Source organism: Harpia harpyja, chromosome 1 (genome assembly GCF_026419915.1).
Source record: "Harpia harpyja isolate bHarHar1 chromosome 1, bHarHar1 primary haplotype, whole genome shotgun sequence".
Classification (NCBI taxonomy): Eukaryota; Metazoa; Chordata; class Aves; order Accipitriformes; family Accipitridae; genus Harpia; species Harpia harpyja.
The window spans coordinates 23,824,805-23,849,191 of record NC_068940.1 but is presented as its reverse complement, the minus strand read 5'-3'; the positions used below and the strand labels follow the sequence as shown (position 1 = coordinate 23,849,191).

Genomic DNA, 24,387 nt, shown 5'->3' with positions numbered 1-24,387 from the left:
AATTAGGGCTGCATTTTGCACATATTCTGTCTTGTCTGGGCTGTTTCCTACTCTGCTTCATTACTCTGCAATTGAGTAACCTAATGCTAGCGTATAACTGCAATTAAGGCCATTGTATTTTCCTGAGAAAACAAATCCACCCTATGCTTGATGAGAACTCCATATGCACAGTTACATTGTTTTGGTCATAGAAGCATCTAAATACACATTTCTTGTACACCGCAAGTAAAACTTCATTCTATCCTAGACTGGGAGGAGAAAATACAGAAAAGGAGCCAAAGTCCATTGTTAGACTACCAAAGTTTAGCAGAACACAAATGTTATAATTTATCTTCTTATACCTTGAAGACAACTAAAGAGCAGCTTGATTGAAGACCTGCCATGTTTTCTATCACTGGGCTTGTGAAGGGTTTGAAGTCATTATGTCAATCTCCCTGCAAGGAGCATGTTTTACTACTTCTCTGGCCCTTTTGGATTAAGATTTCGTGAATGCCAAGCTCCTTAGAGCTTGGTTTTTCCATTGGAAGGAATTCAGGGCTCTAAAGTTTCACCACCCTTCTACAAATAGATCATACAGAACCCGCAGTAACTTGTTCAATTTTCATTTTTATTTTCATGTTTTCATATGAAATCATAATGTCTAAAGTTAAGTTTACTACTTGCTTGCTATGCAGGACAATCCTTGAACATGCTTTATATACAAAAATCCAAAACCACTTTTCCAAGAACAAATATCTCCAAAGCAGCATGGAATTTTCCCAGGATTACCAGTGACTCATCAGGTCCACAGCTTTGGCTGATGTAAATTAACATAGTAGTAATACATGAGGTTATGCCATCTACATCAGCTGAAGATGTATCTCACTGCACAGCACTGAGAAATTTGATGAAGACATACTCATTTTATGACCTTACTAATGGATCATATGGTCCACTACTGCCGTGCTTCTGTTGCTCTTTCCTTTGTGGGTTTACTTGAAAGCTGTAGCGTCTGTGGGCCATAAACAGAAGACCAAAAGACTGAAGCAGTTCTCTGCTAGCTGCTTTGCAGATGATTATAAGCCAGACCAGAACACTTTTCAAGAAATGTGCATTAAAATCATGAGGGTTTCCAATCTGAAAACAATGACAAGTTCTGGACCAAGTCTCTTTCCAGAAATTAAGCAGTAAGTTACAAAATAGGCTAGTTTTCAAGCATTTTGGAATGACAACAGTTCAAGATTTTTGTGGTGAAAGCATAACCTTTGAAACTGTTATTTCACAAACAAATGGCAAGCTCTGTCCTTCTTCACACAAACACAAGATTTGATTGCATCTGTAAAAACTGCCCCCAAAGCATTTCCTTTGGCTGATGTGGAATGCTGACTATTCATTAAATCAGACACAGAAAGACATTTTTTTTTGGCCCTTATGAACTTCTGAAGCTTTGGGGGCTAACAGCTGCTTATCTTGCGAACAGAATTTCCTGTTAGCATCCTTCCAGCCTATTTGTTCACTGGAAGCACAACAAATGTCAATAAAAATAACACACTATGTTCCAATTTTTAAAGACAATTGAGAAATCTCAGATGTTTTATGCTTCCCAAATAGAATCCTGTTCTATTAATGAATGTGCTATTATGACCTTGCTCAGATCCCGTTTAGTTCTGGTGACTGTTAGCTGGAGAGAAATTATAAAGATGTTGAGGGACTGAATATAAACACCATGTTCTTGTAACATACAATGCACTTCCAATAGCAGTGCTAGCAATCATTTAAGGAAAGATTGAATATTTTTATTTGTAAAAACCCATCTCTTTTCTTGCTATGACAGTCAGATTCAGAGTAAATCTGTTGTTCTGACTCCCTTCAGGTTAGCTAATGAGCAGTGACTTTGGCTGACAAAATGAGCTGTCTCCCAGTCTCTCTACCCTGTAGAAAGCTGCACTGCCTCCAGAGCTACCTCCCTCAGCTAATTCCACTTATAGTGTCGGTGGAGGATCTGTGGGCTAACCCGTTCAGGACATCAGACTATTAGAGTGTGTCCAGAGGAGGGTGACCAAGGTGGTGAAAGGCCTCAAGGGCAAGACTTAGGAGGAGCGGCTGAGGTCATTTTGTCTGTTCAGCTTGGAGAAGAGAAGGCTGAGGGGTGACCTCCTCGCAGTCTACACCTTCCTCAAGGCGGGCAGCGGAGGGGGAAGTTCTGATCTCCTCTTTCTAGTGACCAGCGGTAGGACACGAAGGAATGGCATGAAGCTGCGTCAGGGGAAGTTCAGAGTGGACATTAGGAAAAGGTTCTTCACTGAGAGGGTGGTCGGTCACTGGAACAGGCTCCCCAGGGAAGTGGTCATGGCACCAAGCCCGTCAGAGTTCAAGGAGCGTCTGGACGACGCTCTTAGTCATATGGTTTAGTTTTAGGTGGTCCTGCGAGGAACAGGGAGTTAGACTCGATGATCCTTATGGGTCCTTCCAACTCAAGATATTCTATGATTCTTGGGAGGAAAGGCAGAAAATGCTCTGTAGCCAATACTCCTGATCCTACAAACTATGCAGTACAGCTTTCACTTGGCCAAGAAATAGAAGATGGGAACTGTGCCTTAATTCCTGTGTGTGGAAGATTGAGTGGGCAGGACAATGATTTTCCAGGAGTCCCGCTCCAAGATAAGGTAGGGTAAGCCTGGGCATAGCAAGAGCCCAGGACAGGTAGACAATATTCATCTGTGCACCTTCTGTAGTACTCCCAAAACTGGGAGTTAGAATTAGCTATCAGATCCTGCTCTAGGAGCACAGGAGCACTGCTCATCCCAGCAGGCAGCCTGGGATGTTTGAAATACTTGAGACCTGGTTTTGGCCCCACTTGCATAAGCTTAAAATAGAAAACAAAAGGTATCAGATTCAAACGGAGGGAAATTTGGAATCAGTAACTGCTATTTTTGTAGGACCTAGAGATAAACATGCTACTCCTTCAAAAGTTCATTCAGATTGCAAATAGTTGAAATGAGTCATTCCCCTCTGGTCAAAACTGGCCCTGATGGGATTCTGCTTGATTTTTTGTTTGGTGAATGAGCAGAAGCACGAAGCTTTCCGATAATGCCATTTCTAGCAATGCCTGCTGCATAGAATGGCGCTGATCTACTCTCTCCAAGGGTACTTGTCACCAAGAGTAAATCATCTGGGTGGCTGCCCAGTTTCCATCAGAGCAGGACACACAACTGCAGCAAACAGTGCTGCTCTGCTTGTTCCCGGGGAGGTAACCTGAAAGCTACGCCTGCTTTCTCAAAGAGGGGACCAAACACGTGACGAATCATTTATTTTGCTTAAGATGCTACTGGAGAGTGTTCTATACGCTGCTGCAGAAAGCCAAGAGTCTAAGAAGACCATGCACCACCCTGGACTTAGAACTACATTGCCTTGAACTTCTTCAAAAGCATTGGGTGATATTTGTAGCACGCAAGTTTGCGGTGCTTTGTGATCCCACCCAAAGGCAGGAGCCAATTGGGAAGCTATGGGAATTATGCACTACAGGGCTTCACAGTGCTTGGAAGGAAGTGATCCTCCTGCTCGCCTTGCTAGATTAACAATATCAAGAGAAACGGCTTTGTGCAAGAAAACAAGGAGCTCTGTGAGCGATCGAAGTTACTGTAACAAGTGGAAGTTTGTTTTCCAGATCCCTGTAGCTGATGTTCAGTGTCTACCACACACGTGTTAAGCTGCATGTGCACACAGCAACTGCAAAGCACGTGTGTAGTAAAATCAGACCATCCAACATCTGTACAGCAAATCTGGTCTCGTTTATGTGAGCCATTGACTTGCTATGTACATGTGCCACAAGAGAGACGTTCTTAACATGCCCTTAATACCTTTTGCCTCCTGACTCCACTCTCCACCTAAAAATGTGTTCAAAATTTTTCCTAAACCCAAGGCATTCAAGATGCTCATACGAGCACTTTCTGATGTCCCTGAGGTGCAAGCTCACATTGCAACCTTTCCCTAAAGTGGAGCAAAACCAGAATTCCTCTAGAAAAGTAGGTAATTTCTTTAATGAACACGTGTAAGCTTTTCATGTGAGATCTCTGTCACTGTTGGGTAAAACTGCCCAATAGGTTCAAAGTTGTGGAGGTGGTGGGGGAAAGAAGTTTAGACTTTGCATTTCTGCTTGCAAACACTCTATTTTCCATCTAAACTTTGCTACATATAGAGCATCAACAGTGGCACTGTCAACATTGTCCTGTACCCTGGAGTCCAGAAAGCACTTTTTCTTGTCACAGTATGAATTCTTGGGCTTGTCAGCGAACAGCAAATGCAGAAAACATACATTCTCTACAGTTGTCATTCACCCTAAGACTGAGACAAAAAATCCAAAGTAATGTAAAATGCATTTTCTTTGACATTAGTGATTCTTAACTTTTGGAGGGATATCTGCTTATTTACACATGTATTTGTACCTTTTCCATAAGGATGCTGCATTCCTATTTGTGATGGTGAGGAAACCGGACACTGTTCAAGATGATGGCATCACAAATTCAAGAGAGATCCACAAGCCACACACAGTGTGACTTACAGTTTATTACATGGAATACAAGTATGATTTTCCTTACTTGTAGCTGAAACACACTTTAAATTAGCTGGTTTATAAATAATCAAGCATATAACAAAATCCACCTGAGTACTAACCTGAAGGTGGTTCTGGATTCCCACTCACAAGCTCTACAGTCCAAACCTAATGTGTTTCCCATGTGAAGGGGGATAGTCATTCTTTCCTAAGGATGCTTTCTCCTTTTTGTGTGCATAGCAGTGTCTTGGGTTATGAAGAATTGATTCATTGTGTTCATTAGCATTTCAAAAGCATTTAGCTTGGCTGGAGCTCCATAGAAGATTGCTGTGAACTGTATGTATATAGGCACTACCAAATACAATAGGAAATAGGATATATTTACGTTTTTATGAGAGTTTCCTGAGTTAAAGGAATGTGCTTACTACTTTGAAGTTGAGAGCAAGTTCTTCTGCTCTTCCTCAGGCTGAACGGTCATGTGTGCAGCGGACCTGCAGTATCACAGTGCGGGTAAAGTCATTCCTGTTCTAACCGTTCCTGTATTTTCCACGGGTGCAAATGCAGGTGTGGGTAGAAAACTGGATCTGAGTGCTGGGCTTTGTCTGGTGGCTCATCCTGGCCCATTTCACACCTTTTCTGCGCTTGTGAGCCGTGTCACAGGGAACAGCGGTGTTGTCCCCTTTCAGATCACAACTTCACCTACAGAAGGGTTTGCAGAAGTGTAAGGAGGAGAGGTCCTAGATTTCTTCTCCCTCCAAAATACGAAACAACATTTAACCCAGCAGGTGTTGCATAACTTGCGTACGTGAACGCTAGCTATAAATAGACATCAAGGTTGGAGAACCTGAATGCGGATCCTGTATTCCCTTCTTGTATAACGTAAATCCCTGGTGAACAGAGGCTGAAGCTCATGGTCAGACATGAGTAAAGGCTGTTTAGGAAGGCCAAACAGGGAAGAAGAGAAGGAGGGCTCGTCAAGAGTCTGACTGTCCAGTGCTCCAGTATAAAGCTGGAGGACATGCTCATTGAGCATACCTCTGGGTCAAGAAGAGAGGAGGAGGGCACACCGAGCATGAGTCTGTAAGAACTACCTGACCAAGAGGACAGAGCAGATGAGGCTTTCTAAAATGACTAGTAAAGGTCTCCTGCGTTTAGGCTCTCATCCTCCTGTGGTTTTCAACCCTCTAGACACTGACAACATGGTATTATGTAAGCATTCCAGGAAAACCCTAGATTGTGTTGGTGAGAATTTTGCAACACAGAAATGTTAGAGGGTCAACTGTAGCTGATGCTCTACCAGACCTACTGCTCACAAACTGTGAAGAGCTAGTGGAAAATGCAGTCGTGGTTGGCAGCTTGGGTTGCAGTAACCACAGAGTGATCGAGCTCAGGATCTGAAGGAAAGCTGGGAAGGAAAGCAGCAGGGCTAGGACTCTGGGATGCAGGAGAGCAGACTTTGGCTTATTTTTAGGGTATTGCTAGGCAGAGTGCCCTGGGAAGCAGCCATGAAGGGGAAAGGTGCCCAGGAAAGCTGGCTAATTTTTAAAGAAAACTTGTTGAGAGCTCAGGACCAAACCATCCTGTTGTACAGGAAGACCGGGAATTCTGGCAGAAGGCCTGCTTGGCTAAGCCAGGAGCTTCTCAATGAACTAAAACACACAAAAAAGGAGTGTACAAGAAGCGGAAACAAAGAGAGGCAATGAAAGAAGAGTATAACAATATTGCTTGGCAATGCTTAAGGACAAATGCTGTAGGGACGAAATCAGGATGGTCAAAACAGAAGGTGGGTCTGGAGCTAAAACTGGCCAGGGACACAAAGGGCAATAAGAGATGTTACAGGAACATTAGCTGGAAAAGGAAGTTGAGAGAAAAGGTAGGTCAGTGGATGAACGAGGGGACAGTCTAGTAAAAAATACGGAAACGACTGAAGCACTAAAGTCCTTTTTCGCTTCTGTCTTCACAGACAAAACCTGCTCCCAGAGCTCTGTGTGTACTAGCACGTATTTGGAAGGAGATGGTGGGTAGAGAGCACGACAGTTTAGGGGCTACCTAGAGAGGCTGGGGGGAGCTCTGTGGGAGGAGGTGGGTGCTGACAGAGATGGCTGATGTGATTGTGATGCCGCCATGGAAAATAATGACGGTCAGGAGAGGCAGCTGAGGAGCATGTCCTCTGGACATCTCCAAACCCCCAAAAGACAAGAAGGTAATGAGGACTAGGCAACACAGATTTCCAAAGAGCAGATCATCCTTTGCTAACCAGATTACCTTCTCTGACAAAATGACTGGCTATGTAGGCGAGGGGAGAATGGTGGGTTTAATATAACTGACTTTAGTAGAGCATTTGACACCACCTCCTACTGTATCCCAAATCTCACTCAGAAGCTGAGGAAGTTACTGAAGTTACGAAGATGACAAAGCCAGATTTCTCTTCACAGTAGCAAGCACAAAGCAGACAAGGGGAAGGGACATATGTTGTGACTTGGGAGGTTCAAATAAGACATTAGGAAAATATCCTTCACCAAGACGGTAGTGCAGTGCTGGAAGAAGCTCTGAGGGATGCTGTAGAGTCTCCACCCTTGGAGGTTTTCAAGACTCTGCCAGATGAAGCCATGCTAGATCTAATTTAGTGCTAATGATTGTCCTGCTTTAAGCAGAAAACTGAACTATATATCTCCCAAGGTCCCCTCAAAACAGCTCTTGTGATATGCTATGACATGTCTCTAGTTCAAGCTGAAATCTTGCATTTCAAGGAGTTTATTTTGCTCATGTGCTGTATATCAGTGAAGGATATACAAATCAGATTGTCAGGGAAAACTTCTGGATAAGGAACTCATTTCAGTGTATGGTCTATTTTCACCTATCTCACAGCAGATGTTTTTTAGAGTTGTTTGTTTGGAGAGAGAAGAGAAATATTATATTCAGGCACTATATTTTGAAACGTCTCGGTAAACAATAAAATTGGATTGCACATAAATCCAGAAACTTATAATTAAGCAATCGAGTGGAAAGCAACCTCAAGTCAAACTGCTGACATTTGGTTTTTGTTTACGATACTAACTCTAATATACCCTGGTAAAAATGGTTTGGGTTAGCCTTTCTATCATAATGGGGCAGGAGCTTGCAGTATATTCTTCCCACGGTTCCTTACAGCAGAACTGCCTTGTGGTGGACTCAACATTCCTGTTATTTACTGAGTAACAAAGGTGAATCTTGTTCTAGTTTTTTTGGTATGAGAAGGCTGAAAGAAGTGGAGGCAAATCTTCAGCATCTTTAATTCATCACATGGTATCGGGAATGAGCTGTATCAGCTTAACGTGCCTTTGCAGCTTGTGCTGAAAGCAGCTTTGCAAATGTCAGTGGTTGCAGGGAACATGAGGAGAAGACAGCCTTCCCTCAAGTTTCCTGTTTCTTTAGCCGGCTGGGGCATCTAGTGGCTCTTGTGACTAAATTGCTTTGTGGCTGTAAAACAAATTGCTGGCTACAGGTTAGCTCCTCCATGAGAAAGGCCTACACTGTAACTGGTAATTTTGGCAAAGGTTTTCAAAATTATGCTATAGAAAAGGCTAGCAAGTACCTCCTTCTATAGATAGAAGAAAGTGTTTGAGAAAGCAACATGGGAAAGTTTATGCTTTTGTCCTCTAATATTGCATTTCATCTGTGCTCACAGGCTTAATTATTCAGCCTGGAATATAGAGTAACTTTTGCTTAAAAACAGTCTTTTAAAAAAAGTAACATGTAAAGAAAGAAGTCAACAAGATTTGCTTTAAGTTACGCTACTAAATGCTACAAACAAAAGAAACGGACATTGAGTAGAAGTGGGTGAACAAGAAAACCAGATGTAGGTTGTAGACTGAACGAGATTGGAGCTTCAGACCAGGCACATGGCTGTGCATCGTATTCACTACATACCACTGCAAATTCACCATGAAATTCTCAAAACTAAGTCTATTACATCTGTTATGGAAGAGCAATCTTTACTCAGAATATGACTGCCCCAATATGCTCTGGTCAGCTTTTCTTTCTAAATGCAACTGTAAGGATTTTTATTCTTAGTACTGATGGCTTCCGTGCCAAAAATCGGGTGTAGGTAAGCTTCTTGCCAAACTGATCTGATAGCCCCTCCAACATCCTTTTTCTCATTCTGCAGGGAGGAAATCACCTGCTCTAGGTGCAGTTCTGGCATCAGTATATCCTCCCTGATGCATAATTTCGGTCATGCTGGCTATGTTGGGGCAAGCAGCAGGAGGTGCCTGAGCCAACTGCACCGTCATTAGCTACTGATAAAACAGAGGGGAACAGCCCCCCCCCCAATCCAGCCTTGTTGCCTCTTAGGCTCTTTTGTTCCCACTATAGGGGCGTCACTCATCCTTATGCTTGTTATGATCCTTACACCGTACGGGAGCCTAGCCAGCATCACGATCCTACTGCTCTATTTGACTTGGCTAGGACCTACAACACACGGGCGTGTATGAGCAGGAAAAGTTTCTACCTTGTCACAAAGACCGAACACTGCAACAGGACAGACTGCCCAGATGAAACCACGTGAAAGACTGAAAAGCAAGGCGACTGTGGCGATTTTGAGTTTTGATTATGACTTCATTTTACTTACATTGTGAATTCCTGCGGATCCCTTACATTCCCTTGGCATTGGTGAATGATAGTATGAGCTCCTGCCCTAGCCACCCCGAGTACTACAGCCTCTCTGGCAAAAAAGCCCAAACGCTGGTTTGTAAGGGAAGGAAGGGGAGAGGGTGGACAGGGAGAGTATGAAGAAGAGCTGAAGCATCTCTTAAAATCTGAACAACTCATCATTCAGCTAACTGGCAACTGGTTTGTACTATGCTGTTGCCCAGTTTACTTTCTCAGTTCAAAGAAATAACTGCTTGAAAGCCCTTCTGCTAATGAGGTGGCTACCATATTTGGAACAAAAACTCTTTAATGATTTGCTTTGTAATCTTTGCTTATTAATAGCTCAGGCTTATGGAGCTCATGGAATTCAGGATACATTTACTAAACTGTGACTTATGTCCAGGTTTGGTATTAGCCTTGTTTTCCTGACTGATGAATTAAACCACACAAGTTTGCCTGAGACTACAGAGCAGATGGGGTCAATACAAGATGGCATCTATGAACTTCATTGATCAGAAGTAAAACCATATGCCTCTTCACAGAAGTCCTGTCGGACAATACATTGAGGAAGTCTAGGCTGTAAGGTTGCGCTGTGGCCCGCTGGTCACAGCTCTTCTGGAAGGTGCTGGAGGCATCTTGGAAATTATGATGTGCCAGAAACACTTGGAAAGTACTCCTTATAGAAAGTTACAACTTTCGAGCCAAACAGCCTGCTTGTCCTGTGAGCTTTGTGTCAGACCCACCAGTGGTGGGGACCTCTTTTGGTGATTTTGATGAGAAAAGATGATGCCCTCCTTGCCCCGTTGCAAAGCTCTTTCTCATCTTTTTAACTCACTAAATAGAAACTGGAGGTGCTCTTTGCACCGCCAGATGTTGTTACCGCAATTAACTCATCTTCACTGAAGGACAGACTGGTGGTGCGGTGATGATAGCAGCTTGTGCCTGTCACCAAGGCTGTTACCTGTCTCTAAACAAATATGAGCTGCTGGGGAAGCAAAAGCGGCATCTGCCTTCATTATCTGAAATCATTCAGTTACACCGGTCAATGAACTGTAGCTGATAAAGCAGGGAATGTCTGATATTTCTGTGCTGGAGCACAATCAGTTATCAGCTTCTGGATCTCCACAGATCCCACTGGCCTTTATCTTTGTCTCTCTGAAGTTTTTTCAGTAAAGCTTGAACCATTTTGTGTGTGTAAGCGTTTGATTTATGCACTGTAACAACCTTGATCCTACCATATGTCAGGACTCCCCATGTGTTCTTTCATTTGTAGTATCCACAAAATTTAGCCAATAAAGGCAAAAAGTACAGCCTGGCTACAGATCCTCTGTCATTCAGCTACAAACAGCTGGTAGCGCACATTACAAGGCTTATTTAAAGCTCGAGTACTTTCACCCACCGTCTCTGATAACTAAACTTGGCAAGTAAAAACACGAAAATAAAAATGTCAAAGTAGTGTAGCATTTCAAAGAAGCATTCAGGAAGCAGACAGCGTGTCTTGCTCCAACACGGAGAATCCTGTGGCAGAATGCATGGTGCATGCTCTGAGAATGTACCCGTCCCTGGGATGGAAAGGACAGGTCATCTAGGTGTGGTTGCATAATTTACCATCTAGCTGCTCACACTTGCACTCGCTAGTCTGAAGCCCTGGGTCCTTTCTGTGACGATCTACTGCTAACATTTCAATTTCAGAGAAATCTCCGCAATTGACTCTTGATTGGAAGCAGAGGAGCGTTTCCGCACATGGGAGCGATCTCGACAGCGCGTGCTATCGACATGCCTGGTGGTTGGTTGAGGCATGATGGTTTTGAGGCACGAGTATTGTCTGGCTCTCGTTTTCTGGGAGAGCCACTTCCATCTCAACGTTTACAAACGTTTTCAGCTTCAGCCACCTCAAACGTAGTTATTTAATTTGACCGTCTGCAAGTCATTTGCAGCTTGTGCTTGGCACAAATAGCGCAGTAAAGTACAAGAGGCAGACAGCTTTAAATCTAGTGCCTCCAAGTTGAAGGGATAAAGGGGACTAAGAAAGGCGGCTGTATAGGACTAGAGCTGCTGTAATTTATGCAGGTTTAAACTCTTTTCCGTGACCACTTCAATCACCAGAGATCCTCAGAACACCTCATTTCAGTCAATTGCTGACCTAGAAAAGCCCTTCATTGGGAGAGGGTAGAAAAGGACGGGGAAGGTATATAAACGAGTGCTGCAACCTAGAGCAGTAGGAAGACGACAAAATGATCCTATCAATTTCTCCCCTGCAATGAACCCCCAGGCTTTCCCGCAGTCAGCTTCCAGGGCAGGAGTGGCAGCAGCAACAGAGAGGTGTCAGAAATATTTGGCCCTGTTAGACAAATTTGAGGTGGGCGACCGTCTTGTCCTTTCTCTGCTTTGACTCTGTGGTGACACTGGCGCTGTTAGGAGAGTTTTCATTCCAAGACTAAGTTTGCAAAAGTACAGATGCAGGTGCTCCTGAAGTGGCCTCACGGGACCTGGTTTGAATCTGAAAGCAGAGCAGTGGTACGAACGGCACGAGTGCCTTCACCAAGGAGCAACGTGCCAGGTAAACCTGATGGCTTAAGTTGGAGTTACCTCAAGGAACTGCATCTTGTGCCGGCTTTACACAACTAACTGGGCTGCCAGGAGGCACCTGTGACAAACTGGATATCGGGGAGCAGCAAGCGCGGGGTTGCTCCACAGGGGAGGAGGAGCGGCAAGATGAGGAGATAAACCAGATCCAGGGTCCGTCCAGGAGGTTCAGAAGCAGCAGAAGATGGGGTCAGAGACAGCGATGGGGTCATGCACAACTGTGGCGTCACCGGGCCGGGGACTGATGGCCCGGGCTGAGATGGAACGGGGTCCTAGGCCATGGGCAGGGGTGGGGGGAGGCCCTGGGGGAGGTTTGGCAGGGACAGTCAGGGCTAACGGTGCCCTCAGGGCCGTGGCCCTGGTGTTCACAGCCAGAAGTTCTCTCTCGAGGTAGGAATCCCAAAACTCGTGTTTGAAACAGAGCAACGTTTTAGTCCAGTAAGTAAAGTATATAAGCAGTCTTCATTGCAGAGATCAGATCTGGTACCACGTACCAGAGCAGAGAATCCCGTTTTTCTTCTCTCATGGTATTTGACACTCTTTTCTGTGCGCCTCACTTCTCCTCCCTTGTAGGGGGTACACCGTAGCTGTCACATTAGTTAGATAATCCAGTCAGCCGTGCACTTGATCCTGCGTTACTGGCATTCTTGGAGTTGAATGAGAACAGAAGAAAATACTACATGAGAAGCCAATTCTGATCACTATCAAGATATTGATATAGTCACTCCAGCTGTTAACTGAAAGACATTTTTGTGGCCTTGGAAGCCAAACAGTGAATATCTTATTCAGCCGTTGCTTTGGTGAAACTTGCAAGTGAAAACAGAGCAAAGACTCCGAGATCTAACCTATAGATGGTCATGGAGAAGCCTGGCATACATAAATCATAAGGGAAGCTTATAGCAGTTGAGCACATTTGCTTCTTTTGTACATAAGTAACTCTAACTCTTTAGGGTAACTGGGGTAAGAGACAGAAATAAGCCAGATAATTGTCCTGTCAGAACAGCAACTATATCCATCTTTGGAAAAACTTGCATACAGACTTCTGCGGAGCAGGGAAGCCTTTTAAAATCAATGGCTAGCGCAGGACCTCCTGGGAGGCACATGTGCTTCGTGTTACAGATTGAGCTGAAGCCAGGAACGTTGGGGTAAAGTAGGGTTCACAACCCACGTATCCCTACCTCGCTATAGGCATGAAGCGCCACTTTTTATGGTATAAACAGAAACACCCAGTCTAGCAAAACTAGACTTAGCTAGGCCTACCGCCATTCAATTTTGCATCATTAAGATTAAAATTGTTATCAGAGCCTTGTGCCTGTCTTCACGTCAGGACTTAAATTTGGATTGAGGTGTTCCAGTAGTGATTTATCGACGTTGTTATTTTGGGATTTTATCAAAGCTGTTTGTTTTATGAGCTTTGCCTGCAAATCTATGAAAAAGCACCTCGTGTCTGCCTATGTTATTGCAATCAATTTTTGAAATTCATGTAGCTGGTATTGACATTTATGAGGAGAATGATATCCACTGCAAGTAGAAAATTTTACATATGCCTTACATTGACATCTTTTATTTTCCCAGAATAAATGACTCTATAACCGGGTGAATCAACAGGGAATTAGACTCTAATTACATTGTAGATATTCATTATAAAACTTACTGCAAATGAATAATAATCTTATGAAATGTTAAAAAATTGAATTGCATGGTAAAAGAAAAAATGTTACTACGAAAATGCTTGGGGGTGGTAAAAGGGTTTGGGAAAAACCTCTACATACGGGAAACTGCGTTTATGCTCTTTTCGGTACAGGGACAAGTAGATTTTGCCGCTAAACTGAACAAAATGCTCCCTCTCGTGGTGTGAGCTTGGAAATAGATGCAGCCGAAGTTTTGGAAAGCCCTGAGCTCAGTTACGGCTCTGGGTTGTCTTCTGTTTTGTTGTGCTGGTTAAGTGCGAGGAAGGAGGTGTTTCTCTGGGGAGGCTGATTCTGAAAGAGGAGCACAGGTGGGATTTTGGTGATTTTTTTTTTTTTTTCTCTTGCTTGCTGGCCATTTCTCCCTTCCTACAGGGTAAAACGAAAAGGCCCCTACTTCCCCAGAGTAGGTGCTCCTTATTGGTACTAGGTTCTCCCGAGGAAAAAGACCAAAGAGCTATCAGGCACAGAAATGGAGGTGCTGGGTGAGAGGGATGGAGGGATGTTGGCAGGGCGGGAGGAGAAGAGCGGAGGTGGCCTTGTGAGTACTTCGGGCTCGGGCTGCAATAATGCTGGGCGAAGAGCCCTGGCTCGAGGCGACAAGGGGAGCTGGCGAAGAAGTGGGAGGTAGCTTGGGTGTTTGTCACAGCGCAGTGACAGCATGGATTTCAGAAAAGCAGGGAACTGATCCATTACACAGAAGGGCCTGGACGTACCTGTGTTTGCAGACCAGACCTGGTTCTCCATCTTTTCGCAGATGTCTCTGTTCAGTGCTTTTTCTTCTTCCTGATACCCACTTTTTCTTTCAATTCCTTTGACATATGAGGAAAAGGTGGGATACTTTACACACCCTTAGTTATGACAAAGATGTTCGAACGCTGCTTAGAATCCCCGTTTGGATAAATGTATCGCATTTATCAAATGAGACATCCAGATATGTATGGTATCTTGATGCAGCAAAGTAACTAAAGGGAGCATTTGCTGAATTCTGAATTTGGGGGGCTGTTCGGAGGTACATAATTTAGCATATAGGTGTATTTAAAAAGAATATAGCTGGTAAACCATGGCTATCATCTCAGCCCTCTAGCTGGTGAAAGCAGGAAAAGGATCCAACCCCCTCTCAAACTGGTAGCAGGAATGACTATTTCCATGCCGCTTTTGGTTGTACAGGCTTCCCCAAGCAAATGACTCAGTACACACTCGGGAATTTTATTTCCTTGATATACTGGGAACCCTGTGTAACTTGTCTTTCCCCTCTCAAGTCAGATAGTGCTTGGCTCCATGCAGGTGAACTTCCACCGCCTAACCCACCTTCAAAGACAGGCTTAAATCCTGGCCATCTTCTTTCCCTCCATTACATTATTTCACACTGGTTCTGCAGTGGTTGGGCAATTTTACAGGACAATCTCGAGGGTTGAAACGCCACGGCCCCGCGGGCACTCTTAACCTTGAGTGCCCCTGCCCAGCCTAACCTGGGGCTTTGCCCCAGCCCTACCTGGGGTCCAGGACCCCATTTCAGCCCAGCCCAGGCCCCCAGTCCCCAACTAAGCTATTCCGTGGGTGTGCTGCCATGCTCTGCCAGCCTCTGCCCTTAAATCCTGGCTACATTTTGGACTCATCTTGCCTTGTCGCTTCTCTCCCGCCCTGCCTCACAGCGTGCCTCCGAAATAAAACCGGGGAGAGGGATTTTCCCCCCCCTCCCAGGACCTTGCAGCAGACCACCGACAGCCAGGCGCCGGCGTTACTGCTCCCTCTACAAGGGATGCTCCCGGGTGGACCCCCACTCACCCAGGCTGCTCGGGGGCCGCCAGCCCCCACGGCCCCCCGGGGGGGGGGACACGGCATCCGCGGGGAGCAGCTCCTCCCCCCCCCCGAGAGCTGAGACGTGTCGGGCCGCTCCCCCCCCAGCCCCCCTTTTTCTTTTTTCCTCGATTACCCAGTTTAACTGTAAATGCTGCTTGCCTCACCCGTGCGGTGCAGCAGCCCGTTACCGTGAGCGGGGAGATGTCGCGGGTGGGTGGGGGGGGGTCGGGGGGGTCCCCGCCTGCTCTCCCTCCCCCAGCTGCGGCAGGGCTGGGATGCTGCATTTGGGCAGGTGTGGCATGCAGCTGCAGAGCGAGGGTTAAACCACCGGGAAAAAAAAAAAAAAAAAAAAAAGAAGGGAGATACGGAGGAGAATTAAGGAAAAAAAAAAGAGGAAAAGGCTGAAGCGAAGGTTTGAAAGGCTGGCGTGTGAAGGTTTGCACGAAAACACGGGGAATTGTCCCTGCAGTCGCCCGGGGAACCGTGCTCGCTCCTTCCCTCCCTCCCTCCCTCCACGCCCGGGGCTTTTGTGTGACCGCGGGGGGCACCGGGGGGGCTCCCGCCGTGCTGCCCGCCTTTCCCTGAGCCCCCCCCCCCCCCCGGCAGCAGCTGGATGCTCGGCGCGGCCACGGTCTGCCCCAAATCCCCCAAATGTATTTTCTTGCCGGGTGGTTTTCACCGCCTTTTCCCGGCAAGGGAGGGAGGGGGGGGGGGGGGCACGGGGGACGGTGACATCTCCCCCGGAGCCAGCTCCCGGCCCGCCCGCCGTTCGGGGAGCAGAGGGCGCCCGAGCCCCGCGCATCCTCCGCCGCCGCCGGGCTCCCGCAGCGCGGAGCGGGCGCGGAGGAGGGAAGAAGCGGAGGAGCGGGAGGTTCCGCCGCAGGGCGGGTTGTGCCTGGCGGTAGGGTTTTAAAAAGAGGCTGCAGGAGCGCCCGGGAGAGATCCATTCTCTTCAGAAATGCTTTCCTCTATTTTTTTTTTTGCCTTTTGTGTTTAACGGGCAGACCCTCTCCTTAAGCGTGCCAAAAAGCATAAAAGCCGGGGATTTTCCAACCTCTTCCGCGGGGCTCCCCGAAAGGACCACACGTGTAGGCAGGCGGCTCCGCTTGCCTCGCAGCTTCCCAGCTCCACCGGGACCGGACCCCCCCCGGTGGGCCACAACCAACCGAGCTCCCCGTTCGCTCCTCGCCGCCATCCTCCCTAATTTTTTTTTTTTTTTTTGGGGGGGGGGGGTGGGGTGGTAAGGTTGCAAGGTGCGTTTGCGGACCTCCGCGCAAATGCCCCCCCCGCCGCAGCGTGCCAAGCTTATCTTTAAACCCTTGGGTCTGCGCGCCCCCTAAGCGCAAAAGGCGCGCAGCGCATCTCCCGCCTGCAAAATAAATAAATAAAGTGCGTGTGGCTTTTGAACTGCCCACAGACTGTCACAGAGAAAAGGGGGGGGTGTGCGGGGGGGGGGTGGGAGGGAAAGAGGGAGGGGGAGAGAGAGTGAGAAATGCAGAGGCAGCAGCCGCGGTAGCGGCGGCATTGCTCCAGCAGGCACCAGTCACTCCAGTCCCGGCGAGCGAGCAGGGGAGAGGCACAGCGCTGCCAGCGAGGCGAGCGGGCTCTGGGGGGGGCTACCTGGGACTCTCTTTGTGACACCCCCAGCACAGAAATACACAGAGGGGGAGAGAGGAAAACCATACAAAGGTAAGAAGCGGTATATCTCGCTTATGGTATTTATATAGCAGATCTCGAGAGCTTTGCGATTTTGATCGTTTATCCACCCCCCCCCCCCATCCCCGTGGTGGTTGGGATGTGGGGAGGGGAGACTGGGGGTTTGAATGGGAAAGAGTGGGGAGAGCGGAGGAGATTGGGCACGTTTTTAGGAATATCGCTGCGGGGAGCTCGATTCCTCGAGAGGGAGACCGCCCCGGAGCGGATTCAGGCACAAAATGGACTGAAGGGCTATTTCGTGAAATTTAAATGCCCGATAAGCCTTTCTTGGGGGTGGTGGGGGGGGTAGCGGTGGGTGTGGTGGGGATAATAGTGATTTATGCCCAATTTCTTGTCGGTGCCTTGAGCCTGTTTCCAAAAGGAGCCTGCTTAAAAAAAAATAATAAATAGTGATTAAAAAAAAACCAAACCCAAACCAACAAAACCAACCCCCCAAAAGACCCCCAAACCTCTCCATGAAATGAAGCGCTGGGAGAAGAAAACGCACCGTGCTAGGAAGATGGGGGGGGCGGTGGTGCAGGGAGGCGCCGGGGAAGGGGGAAAGTGGGGGGGGTGCAGGCGGCTTGCGTGGGGGTTCGGCGGGGGGCTCGGTTCCCGGTGCCGGGCTGCGGATGGAGGGGTGGGGGGGGTGGGTGCGGGCGGGGCCGGGCGTGCGGAGGAGCGGTGCTGGCAACAATGCGATTGTTCTCGGTGAAGGAGCGGCGCTGCCTTCGCGGTCACGCGTGTGCGTGGACGCGGCGGCGATTCTGATCCCTGCTTTTGGCGGGGCGTTACGCCAAGGGTTTGGGTTGTTTTTTTTTTTGGGGGGGGGGGGGGCGCCTCGGTTACCCGAATCCCACCCGGGCGGGGGCTCCGAACCGGCCGTCAAAAAAGACAGGGACGGCCGCTGCTCCCCTCACCGCGCCTGCCTCATGAATATTCATCGAACACCGCCCCCCCCACAGATCCCCCCCGCCCCACGACCTTTATTATCTTCTTCCTCCTCCCCACCCGCCTCGCCGTGCCCCCACGCACACGCGTGCCTTTGCCAACGCGCCTCCCGCGAGGAACCTTCCCCGTACCCGCCTCACGCGGGAGAAAGGGGACCCCCCCACCCGGGACCCCCACCCTCCTGTCAGGCCGGGTGGGCGCCCCGCGGGGGCCGATGGCCGGCGCTGAGGGCGCGGTGCGGCGTGAGGAGAGTGGGGGGGGAGGGGCGGTTGTGTGTGAGGGACGCCCCTGCCCGCGCCTTTGTCTCTGCCCCGCGCATGCGCGGAGGCGGGGGCGGGGATGGGGCGGTGGAACAAAGGCGCCGCTGCGACCCCCGGGACGCCGCTTCCCTCTCACCCCTCACCCCCCCCCTCACCCCCGGCCTTGCCGGGGCATGCCGAGACCTTCCGGAGGCCGCGCTGCGCCCGGCTTAGCTTTGGTATCTGCTAGCGGACCCCCCCCCCCGTCGTCTCGCTGAGGCAAAATGGGGCGTTTTTTGAGGGGAAAAAGCAGTCTTGGGGGGGGCGGTGCGGAAAAAGCGGGGGGGGTGGGCTCTACAGCAGCGCGGGAACGGCCCGTGGGCCCTTCGGGTCAGGGAGGGGACGTGGGTGCTGTGGCAAGCTGCCATGCCGCGGGGACGCGCCTGCTGCCGGGCTCCGTCTTGGGTGGGGGACACACACACGGGGGACACTCGTGCTCTGCTGAAGCATCTCCCTCGGCCGAGGGGATGCAGTCTTTCAAAAGGAAGATTTTTTTTTTTTTTTAAATTTTTTTGTGCGTGCTTTGGTGCGACATCTTGAAATCTCTTTTGTTCGAATTGTTGCATCTCGCTGCTGGCATCGGTGCTCGTTCCTCCTCCTCCGCCCCTTTTCCTTCCCAGCAGATGCTCTTGTCCAAACCGAGGATGCTTGTTTCTCTTTAGGGTGAGCGTGCTTAAGCCTGTTGGAAATAGATAATTTTGTAAGCCAGTGACTGTTGGAAATAGATAATTTTGTAAGCCAATGACTGTTGGTTTCTGAACAGAGACGACTGGCATGTTTGTCCAGCTGGAGTTAAAGGCGACAAAAGAGTACTGCAAGTGGGCTCCTAAAGAGAGGATGGCAGTGGGTTTTACTCCTTCCCCTCTGAGGTGAGGAACATCCGCTGGAAAACATACACCCCAAGGCCCCCCACATCGTGATTATTGGGTATTTCCAGTGTTTTCAGTTAAGGTCCCTTCTGAAGAAGTGCTGCCATCAGAGCCCTAAAATCTGTCTTAACGTGCCCTCTCGGCTCGCCAGGCAACACGTAGTCCGGTGGCCAGGCTTTGAACACCGAGGGTTTTTTTCCCCAGTGTAGCTGTTCCCCGTGAAGCAGGGGAGCAGTGCGAGCGTTGGGTGGGAGTGCCGCACCAGGGGAAGATGCGGCATCTACTGCTACTGCCGTCTCCAGCGGAGATACCTTGACCCGCACAATCCTTTTGTATTCAGGGCGTTTCTGAGAATTTTGGGCAGACCCTCCGAGCTTTAGGCAGGGGAGGGAAGAAGTAAGGGCATGGCCAAAGGTTTGTGCACTTGCTGTCTCTACTCGTTGTCTCGCAGAACTTCCTCATATGAGGGAGAAGCTTTGCTTTGTGATCTTCCTACCTACTGGATTGTATGCAGTGAATATTTTCTTTTTGTCTGGCTTAGTTTCACTGGAGAGCGCCAGCTCTGGTCTGTGGATGGAATACACCCAAAGTGATGGGAAATTTGTGGTGGCTCTGCCTATTCTTGTATGCTTCATGTATGAAATAGCTGATTGTGTAACTCGGGGAAATTGTACGTAGCTGCCAAAAAGCAATCATGCAGCGTTTTCTTCTGTTTATATGAACCTCTGAGCTTATCATATCCAGTTAAAATAAAATCAACATTAAAAGGTAAAACTGGTAAAATTACTCCTCCAGTTATTGCATGAACAACGATCAGGTGCCTTTTTTTTTTTCTTTTTCTTTCTTTTCCCCTCTTTTTCCATGCTTCTTTGCATTTGAAATGCAACACCCACTGAAGCAACCTGGAGATAAAAGGTTGATCTATTCCAGACAGTGGCAGAGCTTTGGAGCATACCCTTCCCCTGAGATTATAGAGTGTGCATGCTCCACAATTTCAGAACTGTCTCTAGAGCTACCTCTAGTCCTTAAGTATTTTGATCTTTCAACGTCAAGTCTCTGGAATAAATTGTATTTTCCCAGTGAATCTTCTTGTGTTCGTGCTGTGTTCCACTGGTCGCTTTGCCCCATGCAGTGAACCATGAAGTCCTTCAGCAGAGCCTCCTGTGTACAGGACGGCTTTTGTCTGAGCAATGCTAAATTCTTCCCTTGTGCAGGCATCCACCCATGCCCCCGTGGGGTACGCTGAGGGACAGAAGCTGGTTGCAGGGCAGAAACAGGCCTTCCCATGAAATCTTGGGAGACTTCTGCGTGGCCACATTTTCAGGCATTCAGCTACCATTGAGCTACTAATTATTTGGAAGCTTGCCATTGAAAGCTGATTTTGCACCAATTTTGAAAGCAAGAATTTCAGAATATTCCTTTTTTTTTTTTTTTCCCCCTCCATCTGCAAGAAGAGGATGCTACATTTGTATGTATGCATTTGTGCACAAATCCCAGGTCTTGATTTAGGTCTGTAGGTTTAAATGTGGTGTCCTTGGGTGCACTGTAAATTCAATGGCTAAAATCTGAGTTCTTCAAGTAAGAAAACTGGATGCTATTCAAATATAACGAAGAGTTATCAACCAACATTCAAGGCCCTACCTTCTCTCCTATGAGGGTAGTAAAGGCAGGCCATTTTGAAGTACTGTACGGATGCATTGAGACAGCTTCGTAACTAAAGGAAGAAAACTTAGGAGGGGCTTGGGTTGTTTCTTCTGTGTCAATCAGGAATGACAAGAATGAGGTAACAACTAGAGAAATCAAAGAAATTCCTGAAAGCATTAGGGACTTGAAAATAGAAACCATATGCAGCATAACAGAGGTTTAGTGTTAGTAGGAAACGCTTTCAAGATTTAAAAAAATGCAGGGGGAAGAAGGGGGGAAACACCTTGTGTGGAATGAAAAGGACTTTAAAGTCCTCTCTACAGCATCTTCTATCTCTCAGCTGTCTGTCTTAAAAGCGTGATGCCAGCTAAGCTTCTTACTTCAAGATGGAGACATGCAGTTAGTATAAAAATGTATCAGTTGGTTATTTGATATGAAAATTCATAGGTTTAAAATAGAAACTGATTGATAGCAACACGATTCCTCAAACATGAAAGATTCCTGACTTGCCAGAATCAGAAAATAAAATCCTTTGACTTTCTTCAGCACACCAATAAATGTAAAGAGATACTGATTTGTAACACATGTAGAATGGTCAGGCTTTGCCTGGGAGCAAGATGTGTAGTAATTCCCTCTTAAGTATAGTTAATGGAATTTAACTCTGAGGAAACAGTTTTATTAATAAAAACCTTCTGTCTCAGGATATAAATCAGAGGCTGATCTCTTTTGATGTGTTTGGTATTGTGTTCTGCAGAATAGAAATTAAGTAGGCTCTATAGTTGATCTGACTTGTGGGGTATAGGCTGCCAAGTACCTCACCAGTGCTGTAGTGTTGGGAAAGCCACATGCTTTTTAGTCACATGTTGCATAGTTTAGATTTTAGCCTGGTAAGTAGTGCCACATATGATTATGATCTGCTGATCCGGGGATTTTTTTGGTATTTTTTTTTTTTTCTTACCCTGTAGGAATTTGAATGTCTTTTCAAAAGATTTAATTTTATGTACGCTGCCCTAGCAGTTGTTCAGAGCAGCACGCACTTGGTACTTAATGTAAACCGTAGGACTGATGGTAAGAGTTTCATTTTGAATAGAGACTCGCTGTCCTTACGAAGGATTCAACACTGAATGTGTAATAAGTATTGGGCCTTAACCACTCTACCTTTTGCTGCTTGTAAAGGTGTGCTGATGGATGCTTGCTAATGATGTCATGTTGGTGGTTGTAGTACCGACGCCTTGGCATGAAGAGGATGTGAATGCAATGTTGAAGCATAACCTTTTACTCCAGGCGATAAGACGAGTAACTGTAACGTCAAAGCTTCCCATAGGATTAATTTTAATGGTAGAAATCTCTGCCATCATGACTTTACATGACAAATGGAAGGCACTTCTGTACAAATAGTAAAATCGGGGGGCTGCTGGCCATTTCCTGTTTCAGTAGTCCTTAAATACTCAATAGGAGGTAGAGCATAACCCCTGCAGAAGGATAGAGCCTGGTTTTAGTTTGTGAATTTCTTTTCTGCGGTTACTGTTTTCCTTAGGTAATTGGTTGGTGAAGGAGGGGCTCATATTCAAAATTACGGCCTGATGTTATTAACTGTTTTAGGATGACATAGAAGGTGGTCGCGTAGCAGGATGCTGTACATGTGCATCTGCTAGACAAATTTAAGATGATTGCTCAGCTATGGAAAAGAAATGAAGCAAAGTTAGACAAAACCAAGAATGGATCAACAATAATAGAACTGATACGCGTCTCTCTCATCTAACTACCTTAGAAAAACACGTGCAAACCAAGCGCAAATCAGGATGTAGAAAACAGGGAAAACCCAGTTGCAAACATGTAATCAACACAGGAGAGTCAAACTATGAGAAACCCTTTGGTACATCTGTTTGTCCAAGATAGACCGGAGCCTGAGAATTGCTACATCAGCTTCCTGTAATCATCCTTCCTCAAAGCGGTAGAGCACGTCATACGGGGCGAAAGAAAAGAAAACCAAAACAGGCTAGAGGTGGTATAAAACTAGGAGTCTGGAAAAGGAGAGGGTGAAACCTGTCACGGCTAGATGCGGTGCTGGGATGGTTTTGGCATTCCCCATTCATAGGCAAAATTTCCTGTTGCTTGTATTTTGGCCGGCACTGGTAAGTGCGTGATTGACTTCTGCTACTAGTTGTGCCGAGCTGGTGGGAGGAAGCAAATTCAGTGAGCTCTGCGGTGGTGAAAATGGCTCTTTTGGGTTTCTTGCCGTCACCACAAAAGCTGAGGCAAATGGGGAAGATGTGCTGGCTGCTCTACCCAGCAGGTTTCCGAACCAGATGGGCTGAGAGAGTGGGACTCGTTCTCCTCCAGCAGCATTGCTCGGCCCTGTGTGCCAACTCTGCACCAGTGAACGTACAGCCTGCGCTGGGAATAGCTGGTCTCACTGAGGAGTGGGTGAAAGCTGCCTGTTGACTCTTGCTTTCCTTTTCCGATCTACAAGCCCTGTGAAGCAAGGGAGACGACAGCTCCCCAGAGCGTAAAAATGAAAATCTGGCCAGATTTTCCAGGCTTTTCTATTCCATACTTTGCTTGAGACTGAGTAGAGCGCACTGTTGGTTTGTAAGTTTGTTTCACTAGGAGCTTTCACTAGGAGCACGTGAGGCCTCTGTAGTGTACCCGAGTGCTCAGGATAGCCCCATAGCCTATAATTCAAGGGCCTAAATTAGCAGACTAAAGCAAATGTGGAAACTCCTTCCCTGTTTGCAGTTCATACATGCTCTGCATAACTCCAGCATTCATAGCGAAGAGTATCCTGCTGGCTCTAGAAATGTAGACTGTGAGAGTTCAAGGACAGTGGCAAGTTGTCCATGCAGACAATTCTTTCTGATGGATCTGGTATCATTCGCAGGGAAAGATTTTGGTGAGATGGATTTATTCGTTCTCTGTTTCTGTATGCTGTTCCCTTTTCTTATTCCCTACCCTCAGAGATCTTCACCTTGAAGAAAACCATCCTACAGTGCAGAGGTACCAGCAGAACCCCTTTTAAGCCGCTTGTGGCCATCTGACGTTCCACCGGTATTGTACATTTTAATGATTTCCTCAGTGCTAGTTTCCTTAGGTGATATTTAGAGGAACATTCAGCTTTCTGCATAGTGGTGTGTGCTTTACATCCAGTTGCCTTGAACTGATGACATTGCCTTAATGAACAATACTTTTAGAACCAAGCTAAGTAAGAGCTGCCATGTGCACTGAAATATGACAGCTCACCTGAGTGTACTCTTTTCCCATGCATGTAATATTGAATAAAAGCTTCAAAAGAGCTCAAGAAAACTGATATTATGGTAGTTTTTTATAAGCACGAGAATAATTATTCAGTCACTGAAAGTTCAGCTGTCATCCTCTTCTGTGGATGAGTCAGTGACTGACAGATTCAGGAACAATTTACTGATGGCGATGGCAAGAGCAATGTGGCACTCCTCATGGTGTCTCAATCCTGACTGAACAGTACACTGTATTGGCAATCCACTACGGCACAATGTCTTGGAAGTGGCCTTCAGTGCTGAGGTAGCTTCTGTTACCAAGGCTTCAAACTATACTGCAAATCAGCTACAGGTGTTTTTATAAATATGTCTTGAAACCATGCTGTCACCAAGGCATTATGGAGAAAAACAAACATACCAGTCAACAAATGACAAATATAATGGATCTCCCTTGCCTGA

At 47.0% G+C, this 24,387-nt stretch overlaps 1 protein-coding gene across 5 annotated transcripts in view; it reads left to right on the top strand.

Annotated features, from left to right (window-relative positions):
• BASP1 (brain abundant membrane attached signal protein 1) overlaps positions 1-24,387 on the top strand; it is a 123,244-nt gene that overhangs the window by 54,870 nt on the left and 43,987 nt on the right. Inside the window, exons 1-2 of one of the 5 annotated variants that reach the window (XM_052781229.1) lie at positions 16,740-16,926; positions 23,654-23,743. The exons of 1 other annotated variant lie outside the window; for it this stretch is intronic. Coding sequence is in view for 1 of the 4 variants with exons in the window: in XM_052781201.1 (XP_052637161.1) it covers positions 22,768-22,830 (63 nt within the window). In the remaining 3 variants the exon portion in view is untranslated. Of the gene's footprint in view, positions 1-16,712; positions 16,927-22,714; positions 22,831-23,653; positions 23,744-24,387 lie in introns of those variants that run through there. 3 more of the 5 variants (XM_052781223.1, XM_052781211.1, XM_052781201.1) reach the window with 3 other exon arrangements.